The sequence below is a fragment of the Candidozyma pseudohaemuli genome, assembly GCF_003013735.1.
Source record: "Candidozyma pseudohaemuli strain B12108 chromosome Unknown scaffold00014, whole genome shotgun sequence".
Lineage (NCBI taxonomy): Eukaryota > Fungi > Ascomycota > Pichiomycetes > Serinales > Metschnikowiaceae > Candidozyma > Candidozyma pseudohaemuli.
Genome location: NW_020194448.1, coordinates 41201 through 53832, shown reverse-complemented (window position 1 = coordinate 53832; position 12632 = coordinate 41201). Strand labels below are relative to the sequence as shown.

At 48.5% G+C, this 12632-nt stretch overlaps 6 protein-coding genes across 6 annotated transcripts; 4 read left to right on the top strand and 2 right to left on the bottom strand.

Moving 5' to 3' along the window:
* Positions 1–3: 3 nt before the first annotated feature.
* On the bottom strand, positions 4–750 carry C7M61_004362 (SNAP receptor; the record flags this gene model as incomplete). The annotated part of the gene is made up of 1 exon (XM_024859682.1): positions 4–750. The coding sequence occupies one exon, from the start codon at positions 748–750 to the stop codon at positions 4–6; it is 747 nt and encodes a 248-aa protein (XP_024712064.1).
* A 1705-nt stretch (positions 751–2455) lies between these two features.
* Positions 2456–3607, top strand: WSC2 (Wsc2p; the record flags this gene model as incomplete). Its single annotated transcript, XM_024859681.1, has 1 exon — positions 2456–3607. The coding sequence occupies one exon, from the start codon at positions 2456–2458 to the stop codon at positions 3605–3607; it is 1152 nt and encodes a 383-aa protein (XP_024712063.1).
* A 2061-nt stretch (positions 3608–5668) lies between these two features.
* Positions 5669–6082, top strand: C7M61_004360 (uncharacterized protein; the record flags this gene model as incomplete). The annotated part of the gene is made up of 1 exon (XM_024859680.1): positions 5669–6082. One exon carries the CDS (start codon positions 5669–5671, stop codon positions 6080–6082), a length of 414 nt encoding a protein of 137 aa, XP_024712062.1.
* Positions 6083–6960: 878 nt separating this feature from the next.
* RPL23A (60S ribosomal protein uL14) lies at positions 6961–7541 on the top strand (the record flags this gene model as incomplete). The annotated part of the gene is made up of 2 exons (XM_024859679.1): positions 6961–7002; positions 7170–7541. The coding sequence occupies 2 exons, from the start codon at positions 6961–6963 to the stop codon at positions 7539–7541; spliced, it is 414 nt and encodes a 137-aa protein (XP_024712061.1).
* A 126-nt stretch (positions 7542–7667) lies between these two features.
* SLM2 (phosphatidylinositol 4,5-bisphosphate-binding protein) lies at positions 7668–10154 on the bottom strand (the record flags this gene model as incomplete). Its single annotated transcript, XM_024859678.1, has 1 exon — positions 7668–10154. The coding sequence occupies one exon, from the start codon at positions 10152–10154 to the stop codon at positions 7668–7670; it is 2487 nt and encodes an 828-aa protein (XP_024712060.1).
* A 1342-nt stretch (positions 10155–11496) lies between these two features.
* Positions 11497–11994, top strand: C7M61_004357 (SUMO-targeted ubiquitin ligase complex subunit; the record flags this gene model as incomplete). The annotated part of the gene is made up of 1 exon (XM_024859677.1): positions 11497–11994. The coding sequence occupies one exon, from the start codon at positions 11497–11499 to the stop codon at positions 11992–11994; it is 498 nt and encodes a 165-aa protein (XP_024712059.1).
* Between the last annotated feature and the right edge of the window lie 638 nt (positions 11995–12632).

Below are 12632 nucleotides of genomic sequence, written 5' to 3'. Positions count from 1 at the left end.
TGATCACATCTTTGGTAGGAAGTTTATAAGCACCAAAGCGATGAAAAACACGACAACAATAAGAATCATCATCTTGATGAGGAAAAAAATGCTGATCTTTCCGCCACTCTTTTCGTTCAAGTAGCCATTGAGATTGGTACCGACCGTTTGCATCAATGACAGACTCTTCATCATGTTTTCACTGGTCTCATTAAGCACTTTGGTGTCATCTGTAACCTTCGAGGAGAACGCAAAAGCGGAGTTTTTGAGTGCAGAGGCGAGGCCCGAAAGGTCCTTGATTATGTCTTCTTGGAACGTTTCGTGGTACTCATTCATCTGATCTGCGGATTTATTCTGGTCATCTAGAGATGTGGATGTGCCATCGGCCAAAAGCCTCTTCCTGAGGGATGCGTAATCCTCTTCCGTGTTATCGTTTGTCGTGAGATCAGAGGAGGATTGGTTGACTGACAGTGCTTGCTGTGGAAGCTTTGATTGTTTTTGTGCATTCTGACGCTCTATAGCTTTCTGTATTTTGTAATCTTGCTCGTCTACCAACGCTGATAGACTATTGAGCTGAGCCTGAATTGAATCGTGTTGCTTGTTTCCTTTGTTGGCATTCAATGCACGTAGTAGGTGAGGAAGGTCATTCTGGATTCGTTGGAGGGTGATGGTTTGTAGGAATGGATCCGCTGCAATTGAAGACGAAGAAGACTCAAGATCCTGCTTGTGTCTCTCCACGATGAGCAGCACAGCCGATGGTGAAAGGGACATGCTTGGGAAGATTGGTGGAGTTGATTGTGGTGTGTACCAGTGCGCAGTACGTATCTAGTAGCTCATAGTAAAGAGTTGGAAATGCTAACACAGAAATCGACAAAAACGTCTTGAAGGTGATGGATTGTCTCATCAGAGGATTTCGGGAAACGACTTTTAGAAGCAAAGCTAGAGATCAGGTTGGTTGTTGGTAAGAGGGTGGCTGAAGTACACCAAGGAGACAGAAAGCAAGGAAACCTAACGCTGATCTGCTCAATTGAAGGCAGCAGTCGTTGGAAGCCTGATCTGGCTACCACAAGCCCTCTGTGACTACGCTGAATCAAATGTAAGCCCCACTACTATCAAACGACGGCGCGTGGGATTCGGCCGCTGTTAGCGAAAAGGGTTTTTCTTTCTCTGAGGCCCCCGCCACAGAGTGGTACCGTGTGTCCATACGAATTTTGGAGAAACCCCAATGGTGTGAACAGGTGGGAGGCCTTAGAGAAGAAATCAGCGGGAAAAAAAATTCTTCATCTAAGATGAGGTGCACTGCAGGACTGGCTGCGAAACCCAGCGGCAGACAAAGAGATCTCATGATTCTGGGCGGGAATATATACCAGGCGAAGAATGGGGTCACAGTTTTTTCGGGAGGCCTTTGTGGGTAGGGGCCACAGCAACTTTGGATTATGGACTTTGAGGAGTCACACAAGAGAAAAGAAACGAAAAATCAAATCCCCACCGATGTCGGAGCCATCCCTGTAGGTGCCTCGGCTTGGACGATCGCCGGGCGTTTGAGGTGCAAATGTTTCCAAGCCCACGCTATTTCGGCAAATCAGCCGTTGTCGCTTCCTTCAGTTTTCCGCTTTTTTTTTTTTTTTTTTTTTTTTTCTGTTCTGCTTTTCTTCAGCCGCCCCAGCTTACTGTGCCCAGAGTTTCCACCCATTGTTTGCAGGGGCCTCAATCGACAACTGGAACCTTCCGGGCGCACTGCCATGGAACACAGGTCTAACCGCACCGTTGCGGCGAATTCGCAGCCATTCCGTGGGAGCTGGACAAGCCCATTGTGGCCCGGTGGGCAAATCAAAAGTCGTCTTTTCTTGACTAAATCAATTCTCTCGTCAATCCTCCTTAGATTCTGCAAAAAAACCCACCGGGTAAATCGCTCAATCGCGGTATACGCCAATCGTTCACCTGGGGTATGGGGCCTGCGCCTGGCAGAGCAATCCAGACTCGCCTATATTGGCTCGCGCCTGTGGCATACATTTTTTTTTTTTTTTTTCTCCCTTCGGCCCCAATTTGACTGAGGCCTGATTTCGCCTAATGTGCCTTTTTCTTGCGCTTACTCTACCGCCGGCCACGATCTGGCCTCGTATCCTCGGGCTGCACGCCTTCTTATACTTGATCCAAACAAACCCAAAGAATTGGCGAATATCGTGAAATTGGGCCCCCGATCGACCCAGATCAATCTCAAACTGCTTTATCGTCTCTATTTATTTTTTAGTCCCATCGTTCTCCCCTTAAATTTCGTGCCCTGCTGCTGGGGCCACGCCTGCACTGTCTGGTTCATCTATTTTTGTTTTGTTTTGCGGCCTCTGCTATGCGTGCACACGGGCTTGACACCATTCAGGCCCTTGACAATTACCTCCCACCGTTTCTTCTTCTTCTTTTTCACCTCCCAACAAACCCACACATAACAGTTCCCCCGGGCTCCAGGCCTCATATCGCCATGCTCCTCCTTCTTGCGCTACTACTAGTAGCCCCCGGCACCTTCGCCGACAGCTTTTCCAACTTGGGCTGTTTCCGCCAATCAGACCTACTGTCCTACTTGTCCAAGGAGGACTCATACATGTACCAGTCCCTGGGCCATTGCCAACAGGCTTGTGAGGGCAAGGCCGTGGCCGCGTTGATCGACGGCAAGTCGTGCTACTGCGGTCTGGCCATCCCGGCCGACAGTCTCCTGGTTTCCAGCTCAAGCTGTGACTCCCCCTGCCAGGGCTACGACAAGGAGAACTGTGGTGGTGACGGCTACTTCGATGTCTACGTCAATGCCGAGGCCGACGCCACCACTTTTGGCGCTTCGTCCTCCTCCTCGTCCTCGTCTTCGTCCTCATCATCCTCATCAACATCGTCATCCTCCACGACATCTTCCTCCTCCAGCTCCTCCAGCTCCTCGGAAACATCATCTTCGACTTCGTCCTTCTCATCTTCGTCTGCGGCCGCCTCCTCGACTTCGGATTCGTCGTCGTCCCTGCATTCATCCTCCTCGTCGTCAGATGACGCCAGAACAAGCACATTTGTTTCTACAGCTACAGCAAGCGCCAGCGGCGGCGGATCTTCCGTCGTCGAAATAACCACAACCGTGCGGTCGTCTCCCTCTGAATCCTCAGCTTCCCTGTCGGGCACGGCACTGCCAGAGCACAGACAGGCTGAATCAGGCGGAAATTCTTTGTCTGGCGGCAGCATTGCAGGTATTGTCATCGGATGTGTTGCGGGTGTAGCAATCATTGCTGGATTATTCCTATTCTTCTGCTGGTGGAGGCGCAGAGACAACGACGACGATGATGACGAGCAATTCTTCGACATGGGCGGTGCCAACGACAAATCGTTCAACCTGATGGCACCTAACCCATTTATGGCCGGCGCTGCTCCAGCTGCCCAGGGCACACACACGCATAATAACTCCAACACCACCAAGTCGTATTCGTCCAATAACGAGGAGGCGTTCTACTACGAGGCTCGACACAATGAAGATCCGGAAGGTCCGAACAATGACTTCTTACGGCCGCCCGAGGAGTTTGGCCGCCGACGGCTTTCAAATGGGTCGTTGCCCGACATGGTGCAACGCAACCCTGGCTCCTTGAAGGTTGTCAACACATAACATGCGGCAACCGAATAGCCCAAAGTGCCGCTTCGCTCCTGTGGCATACGCGGCGTTCCCGGTTGTCTAGGCATAGATTACGCTTCCAGTCACGATAAGTTCAATGTTCTACATCGCTCTTTAACTCAATTTTATTTACTTCTATTCTCACGCCCTGGCGTGTTACATGGTTAATACTACGAATTCAAGCATTCTTTTCACCTTTGTAGCTCAAACAGACCGCGCTCAGTGCCTGTTCTAGAAATGTTCACGCGTGCAGTCTGGAAACTTCCGCGCGTCTCGGCACTGCAAGATTCCTCCTCTAGCGGTTATAACAAAGAGGAAAGTGCGCTCCATAGAGCACGGAATACAAGTGTATTCAGTTGGCGTCTTGGAAGTTTGTGATAGGTCCGTGATACCTTTGTTGCTGAGATGTTCTAATTTTAGGTTTAAGGCGAACGAGGTTACTCTATTGTACTCCTCTGACGTAAATGCGTGCCCCTAAAAGATCGTCTATACTTTCATCCAAATCACTGCAGTGACATATTCTCGAGGCAAATTGAATTTCTTCTTCGTCGCCCAAAAGTAACATGAATGCGTTATTAAGATCCCTCGACAGCGTCATTCAGATCGGTCTGATTCATCGACAACCGTCTTCTATTCGTGACGCCATGTCGCTCATTCAAGCATGTTGCTGAGATCATTCGAGAAATGTCGCGAATGGAGCCCAGGGTCTATTGTCTTTTAGGTTTAGTGTAGCTTTCTACGTCATTCGCGGTGCTTTGTGGTCCCTTCCTTACTCGCAATGACGTCGTTTTTTGCCATGTCTCCGTTGCACATGGTTTTTTTCCAAGCAATTGAAAATTCTTCCGATTTGCTTTCCAGGTATTTTACCTTGCTCTGAGAAGTATCGCTGACGGTTCCATCTTAGACTTAAAGTCTATCAATGAATCACCGACAGAATATGTTATGAAAACACCCAAAGTCAAAAGTTTATTTGCTTTATTCCAATATGATTTAGAATCAACAACTGGATGACAGAATTACTATCAGAAGAAGGCTACATGCTGACTTGGGAATGCAATTTAGCTTTTGACTTCATGATCTTCCTAAGCTTCATCGCAGCCGGCTAGATCTCCGACACAAGCCACATAGCAAAGCAAGGATCACTCCTTCCATGATTTACGTCGGCTGGAACCCAGAAACATGCGGCTGAATGATCTTGTAAAGCGGGTAAGACTGGTTTTAGGTGAGCACTGGTATTGGTTTCAGATCATTAGCTGGAAATCAGCTCCTACACTCGACGACGAGATCTGAGACAACAAATGTAATTTTTTTTTTCTCCAACGATTAATGTTCATAATAGGATCGGAAGCAGTTTTTTTGCTGCATACCCAGGTCCACTCATGTGTCCCTGTCATTCTCCTTGTTGCCAACTAAATCCTGGCATGTCTATCGGATCTACGCCATGAAACAGCCTGGCTGCAACCAGAGCCATTTCCCTTCGGACCCCTGTCTACGTTCTTCCATCCCTGAGCACCGCACTGCCCCACTTTGTCATGTTCCATTTGTCGGACAACACCTTTTGGCTCACATCAACAGTTTGTCAAAACGGTTATCTATAAAAAGCCTACCCTCTAGTCCAGCCCGAGCGGCTAAGTGCATATTTAACGGTCTACGCCTCATGACTGTCACAGCCCTGAGCTGCAAATAACCACATTGCCCGATTCGGCGCAGCCGTACTGCGGTACCTTGTCATGCACCGTAAAATATTATGGTTAAGCTCTGGTCTAGAGAGGCCTGGTTGGACCAAAACATTATGCCGTCCTATAAATAACCCTCACTAACGCACTCCAGGCTGTGCCTTCATGATGCGCGCTGCCTCGTTAATCGCGATATCAGCCATGCCACAATGACACAGGGGCTCAGTCCAAGAAAATATATAAACACGAATTTCCAGATCGGGTGCTAGCCATTGAAGAGTTCGAGGCATTTTTGTTTTGCTAAACAGTCAAAAACTTATTTTACCACCAACCTTTCTTCTCCTGAGTCGCATACCAACCGCATTTTTCCCAATACCCGATGTACATTCCAACCTGCCCCAAAGATATAGTCTCTGGTCTCTCCAGGAGGGACGTCAGATCGACTGCTGAGTCGTTCAAGTCCTGGGACACGTGTATGGACAACACAACTTGCAAGATTGTCGCTATCGTCGGTATCGTTCTTGCTTGTATCGTGGCCATCAGTATTCTTACTACCCTTTTCAGATGCTGCTGCCTAGGCCTCAGTTGTGCTCAGGCCATCTGCTGCTGTTGCAGTCGCGGCAACAGAAGACCCCAGCCTCGCCAGATGCAAGACCCTTACCATAACGCCAACATGTACCCTAGAAGCCAGCCCATGGCACAAGCTCAACCGGCATACTACCCTACAAACAGTTACGATTCGTACCGAAAGCCGAGTCCATACAATGCCGGCACGGGCTATAGAGCAACATAGTTGCAGAACACTGATACCTATATATTCAATGATTTATGAACGAGTGATATTGTGTAGTTGAGTGCAATCAGTGATATTGTCAATGACTAGCAGCATTGGAAGAACAGCACTGTAGCACAACCAATTGATCCTCAAGAGAGACATGAAAGCATTGGTCATAAAAATATGATTCAACCCTTCATTCAGGTCATTTGGAGTACAGCCTTATGTTACCTTATCGTGGCCGTTTTTCGCAGCCATTCTGCGGGAGAGCTTATCACCCGTTGTTTCATCACAACGGGACAAACACTTATCGCAATGATAATCAATGTTATTTTGAGTCCTCAATTAAGGCTTTCAAGAGGATGTTTAGCAGCCTTGGTCGACCTCCTTTCTCAGGTCCCGCAACTGGGTTGCACATCAATCGAGGATCAATGTAAGATAGGAACCACCAAAGCCAAGTTTGCGAGTTTGGAAGAAGCGGTTTTATTTTGCTCCTGAGAGCTTCCCATTTGATATTCTTCAAGCGTCATTAGTAGAGATCGGGATCATAGACTGTAGTTTATTCTATGCTTCCAGTTGCTTACCGTTTCACACGCTGTGCACCTACTTTCTATATATACATTGCCGAAACATTTTTAATGTTGGAAAATAACATTGTTGATCCAATTTGCCTATCTGATTCCTTCGGTGATCCCTTGTTAGTCGATTTCACTGATGTATGTGACGACGTTTACGTGTAGGGCTTCAGCCCTAGGTCGCACTAGGCCTTAACTATGGGCCTTAGGCCTCGCTCTCGACACTGTGCAGGCTCTTCACCAAAAAATTTTTCGCACTACCCTGCCTCACTCACTTAGAAAAAAAAATCAGAAGTCACTCCAACTACATCTATATCAAACATGTCTGGTTCTGGTGCTTCCGGTAACAAGTTCCGTATGTCTGTATGTACCTTTCATGACAATTCCCGAGTTCCAGCAAATTATTCAATACGATCCATCCAAGTCTAGTGAAATTCCAACCTTCCATACGTAATCGACACCTCCATCCATGAACGAAGAATCCACGCTACCTCCATGCTGGCCAAACATAACAATATACTAACAGACAGTTGGGTTTGCCCGTCGGCGCCGTCGTTAACTGTTGCGACAACTCTGGTGCCAGAAACCTTTACATTCTTGCCGTCAAGGGTTTCGGTGCTAGATTGAACAGATTGCCAGCTGCTTCCGCTGGTGACATGGTCATGGCTACCGTCAAGAAGGGTAAGCCAGAGTTGAGAAAGAAGGTCATGCCAGCCATCGTCGTTAGACAGGCTAGACCATGGAGAAGAAAGGACGGTACCTACTTGTACTTCGAGGACAACGCTGGTGTCATTGTCAACCCTAAGGGTGAGATGAAGGGTTCTGCTATCACTGGTCCAGTCGCCAAGGAGTGTGCTGACTTGTGGCCAAGAATCGCCTCCAACTCCGGTGTGGTGGTTTAAGACATATTCTTCATTCTCCCTCACGACCCCATTGTATATCATACATTAATCATTTGACAGAGATCATTGTAGTTTTCCTAGTAGTATTACATGACATTCATACAAATATTCATACAATCATACAAATTACCTGATGTTGGCCTGAGAGATCTGATCATCCGTGTGGAGATTCTCATCTACCGTCTTGAACGCACCTGGTACCGTCTTCGTCACCGTAAGTGAGCCAGTGGAGGTCGTCAGATTTTGTCTCGATTGGCCTGGATGCTGCTCCAAGTTGGTGGGATAAGGCAAATTGCTGGGCTTTCCCTGAGCGTTGGCCCCAGATCCACTGGGTGCCTGCTCGTTAAAATGCTGTGGAAAGTGAGGCACATATGCCGCCTTCACTCTACCGTTCTCAGCCTGGTGCCCTTGCTGAGGCGTGGCTGCTGTTTGAATAATCTGGGGCTGGAAATTGGGAGATGCTGGAAAATACTGAGCCTGCGGCTGGGCCTGAGGCGACAGTGGGAAATATTGTGGCATGGGCTGCCCCTGTACTGGAGTACGCCCCGCTTGCAGCTGCTGTGTTGATGTAGGGCCTTGCGAGGAGGACGATGGTACCTGAGAGGCATCCGGAACAGGAATGGCATTGATTGTGAAGAACTGCTGCAGAACAGGGTCATAAAACTGTTGAGGTTGCGAGTTTACCTGACTGAAATAGTACTGGTAGTTCTGCGGAATGAATTGCTGGGGTGTGCCTTGCGTTCCATTTTGAACGGGCACTGATTTAGGACCCCCTTGAGAATGTTGATCGAATTGAGGATCATGCTGGATATCATGGTCTTGCTCGTTGCCGTAATGGCTCGACTGACCCGTCAAGGTTGTGTCTCCATGCTCGTGGTCTTTAAAGGTTTCAGCCTGATGCGTATCGACTGGAGTCACAATGGTCCCATCGCTATTAATCAAGTTTGAGAGCTTTGGTGACTGGTGGTAGTTCTTCTGCGAGAATGTCGAGGACAAGCGCTGGTTCTGACCGGTGGATGTAGCCGATACGGTCTGCGACAAGGCCTTCGAGCGCAAAGATTGTGCTGGACTCAAAGGTTGGCGAGTCTTGGATGCATTAGTATAATTGGAACGGACGGAACGAGCAGCAGGGCCAGTCTGAGCGGACAACAAACTTGAAGCTCTTGACATCTTCTTATCTCCGGCCTCGATCTTCTTTGCCTGGAGTACCTTGCTGAAAGCCTTAGCTCTAGCAGAAGGTGATGCCAATTGTGTCAATTGCTTGATATCGTTGTACCACAGGATCATCTCTTCGAAAGTGCCGCATTTGAAAGACCAGTTGTGGCCTCTATGAATGATACCGTTTTGCTGCTTGGAGTACAAGATAAACTTGTAAGAGCCCAATTGCTTGGAGTCATCCTTCTTTGTATGCTTGTCGACAGAACAAGTATCTAATGCAAGAGACATGACAGGGTGTGGGTCACGCTTTCTGTCGTTCGTTTTGAACTCATGGAGATAACTGCACGTCAAGACGTACCAGCCACTGGAGTATTTGTTCAAGAACTTCGACCTTCTTTCCAAAACACCCTCACGAATAGGCAAGTTGACCAACGAGTCAAAGTGTGGAATATTGAGATCTACCAATTTTCTGGCTGGGAACAGCAAGTCGATAAATTTACCTGACATGAGGTTCTTAGAAATGGTAGACGTCTTGGGCAAGTTACGATCAATGAAAGAGTTCCACTCAAACAGGGACTCCTTGGAAAGGAAGCCGTCGGAGAGGCGAGGCACCAAGAACTCTGGAATTGTGGAATGCTCGTTCTGAACCAAATTGAGGAAAATCAGGAGACAGTTCTGTACTTCCAGCACAACAATGGACTCTAGTTTCTGGGACGACAGCTGCAAGTTCTCATATGCGTCGTAGAGGTAGCGCTCCTCCTTGAGCTGCCTGCTGAGCTGGTCCTTGAGCTTAAGGCGGACCAAGTATGGGTCACGCTTGGAGCTATCGAGCTCGTGGTGGGAATCGTGGGAATGAGGGACGGGCTCGCCAGAGGTGGTCAACAACTCGTGGCGGTTGGCGATTTCGATGGCATGGTTAAATTTGCTCAAAAGAGCGCTGGAGTCTTGCAAGTCTTTGGACAAGGTGTTTTTGAAGTCATTTTGCAACTTGCGGATCTCCTTGATCTTGAGCACAAGGTCCTTGCGCAAGTCCTCCAACCGTGGGATCACCACCAGCTGGATCTCTTTCAAGGTCTTGGTGCCGTTTTCGATGTTTTGCTGATGGAACCGCGTGAGAATCGTGGGGATATCTTGGATGGAGCCGTTGCCAATGGGCAAGAAGTACTCGTTGATCGCCTGGAGGTCGTCCTGCCATTGTTTGTCCTTAGGCGGTCTGCCGAGAGTCGGCGTTGATGACGCCACGGCGGCAGAGGCACCAACAGCCTGTTGAAGACGGGCCTGCTGCCGTAAAATCTCTTCTTGCACGGAGGCATACAGCCTTAGGTAGGCTATGAGGTCCTTGAGGATGTAGCGCCATGCCTGGAAACGGTGGGCAACGATTTCCGTGGGGAAGTCGTCCTGGGTGGAAAACTGGTAAGGCAACGCCACGGAGAGTGGGTCGTGGTGGCTCGACATGGCTAATTCCTATAATCTGGGGACCAGTGGGTAAAGAAAAAGTGAGATTGAGACGAAGGTGAGACTGGAGTGAGAAAACGGCAAGTGCGGTGCAGGCGCCCTATCTCCAGGCCACCAGCGGTTCCCAACCGAATTAGCTTTTCTACCCAGGCCATGCCGGTCAGACTGCGCTGCCGCAGCTTCTACATTGGTCTGCTTTGTGTTCCATTGTGCTTGATAAAGTTTCTTTTTACACCATCTCTTCAGCTACTCGCCCCCTTCCCTCTCCGTAATTCAAAACTTTTCCGCTTTGTTGTTTTTTTTTTTTCTCTATTGCGGGCTCCCAAGCTCTGCTCTTTTCAAGACTTGGCTGTCTTGTGCCTGGTCATGCTGCATGGAATCGGCGCGAGGAAAGTCTGCTTGGGCTGGCGCCAGGTAAAAAAGAGACTCCACCGCTCCGCCCGCGTCGACCCATTCTCTGCCGCTGCGGTCGAATGGGGAAAAAAGGGAGCAGATTTCTCGCAGAAACATCCGAGATTCTGCAAAATTAGCATTTTCTCATTTGTTTTTTCAGAAGCATGTTGTTTTTTCTCTCGTGGTCGCCGGAACCGCTCGAGCAAATCGCCGAGTTGAGACATTCGCAGCCACATGGCTGTTGCTGCCGCTGGGCGCACCGGCAAGTTGCGCCTGCGCCATAATGCACTTGCCACAGACGAGAAAACAGAAGGTTCAAGAATGGCAAAGAAAAAAAAGGTAGAAGAATGGTAGAATAGTGAAGAATGGGGCGAACAAAAAAACAGCGGGCGGAACCGTCCATTGTGGGTTTTCGTGCAGATCGGCACGGCTGGCGTGGTGTCTCGGGGTTTTCCAAGAAGCCGGTTCCGCCAGCCTCACCATGCCATCCACATTCCACAGAATGAGTAATACCAAAACAAGAAGCGCCGTTTGACGTGACCGCAGGTGAAAAAAAACGCTGGTAGGCTTTGGGGTTCGAACAAAGAACAAGTCCTCCAGCCACACGCGCCTGTTGTTAAGGTCTTCGGCAAAACCGGGCTTTAAGGTTATCGAACCTCACCTGATGGTTCGATTTTGTGGAGTCAAACTCCACTTTTTGTTTTTTTTTTTTTGTGGCCTCAGTAGGATAAAAAGATCGCCGCGATTCTTGAGGCCAATTTCACGGATCAGATCCAAATATGCGTGGTGCATGAGTTATACTTCATTTTCTCCTTTTTCTCTCACTCCCTCGCCGTGACAGCCAAATCTGACTTCGCTGTGTTTCGCGCAGCGAGAGAAAACACACTTTTTTCCGTCAGCCCTGCACGGAATTAGACACACACATTACTCGCATAACCTCTTCTTCTTCATGTCATTTGTCATCAACATCCCATCAGACGAGGAGGAGGACGATGAGGTTCAGGTTCTAGAGTTCAGGAAGAGAACGCAGGAGTTGATAAACGAAGCGCCACCCAAGGTCGTGAAAAAACTCAACGAGGCAGAGTGCCCTATCTGCTTTGACACGGTCACCAACGCCACCACAACCTTCTGTGGCCATGTCTACTGCTTGGAGTGTCTCCAGCAGAGTATTTCAGCATCTTCGGCCCAGGGCCAGACACGTGGAAGGCGTGGTGTTGGCCTTTGCCCCATGTGTCGAAAACCAGCAGCATTCAAGGATGCTCTAGTGCTACGGCTAAGAACAGGCCGCAAGGTAGAGCCGCCCAAGGAAGATGAAAACTCCGAAGAAGAAGATAATGGTGAGGAGAAGATCATTATCGGTGGCCAGAGGGGCCAGAAACGGAAGCTAGAGGAAGACGGCAGTGACGAGGAAAATGATAACATTGATGAGCTCTTCGAGGAGAAATAACAGCTGGTCCTACATTGCAAACATTTGCCCCTGGTAGCGCAGGTTTTGGAAGTGCCTGAGGGGTGCTCATGATTTCACGACGAGACGATATAACTACACTTATTTATAGACAAGCATGGCGGGTCCTGGATCCGTTCTCCGAAAACTTACAATGTAGCTGCAATCTTGGTGACATCAAAGTGAACTATTTGAGTCAACAATACACAAGCCAGTGGCTCGGTTTAGTGACGCAGATATACGGGAGGGGCTTATCTCAGTATTATTTAGCAAGCGGTTGTTTTCAAATTTCATTTTAGACTCAAAAGCCCCATTTATTTTATTTTTTTTTTTTTTTTTTTTGTTTCGCTGACCTCTGAGAGTCAAGGTAGCTCTTTATTGGCTCTTTATTGGCTCTTTATCAGCTCGATATCGGTCCAGATTTGGTTTCATCACAGATTTGCACCCAACCATTTCAGCGGTCGATAAACCATTGTATCCCAAAAGTCTGTAGTTCAGAATGATATCTATATCTTTCAGAGAAAGTAGCAGAGTCATATTGGATCTCCATTTACTACCTCACTAACTGCGTGCTACTGCAACTTCTCTCAGGGTCCCTGCCTCACTAATTTCCTATGCCTGTTAGATTGCGGGCATCGAGC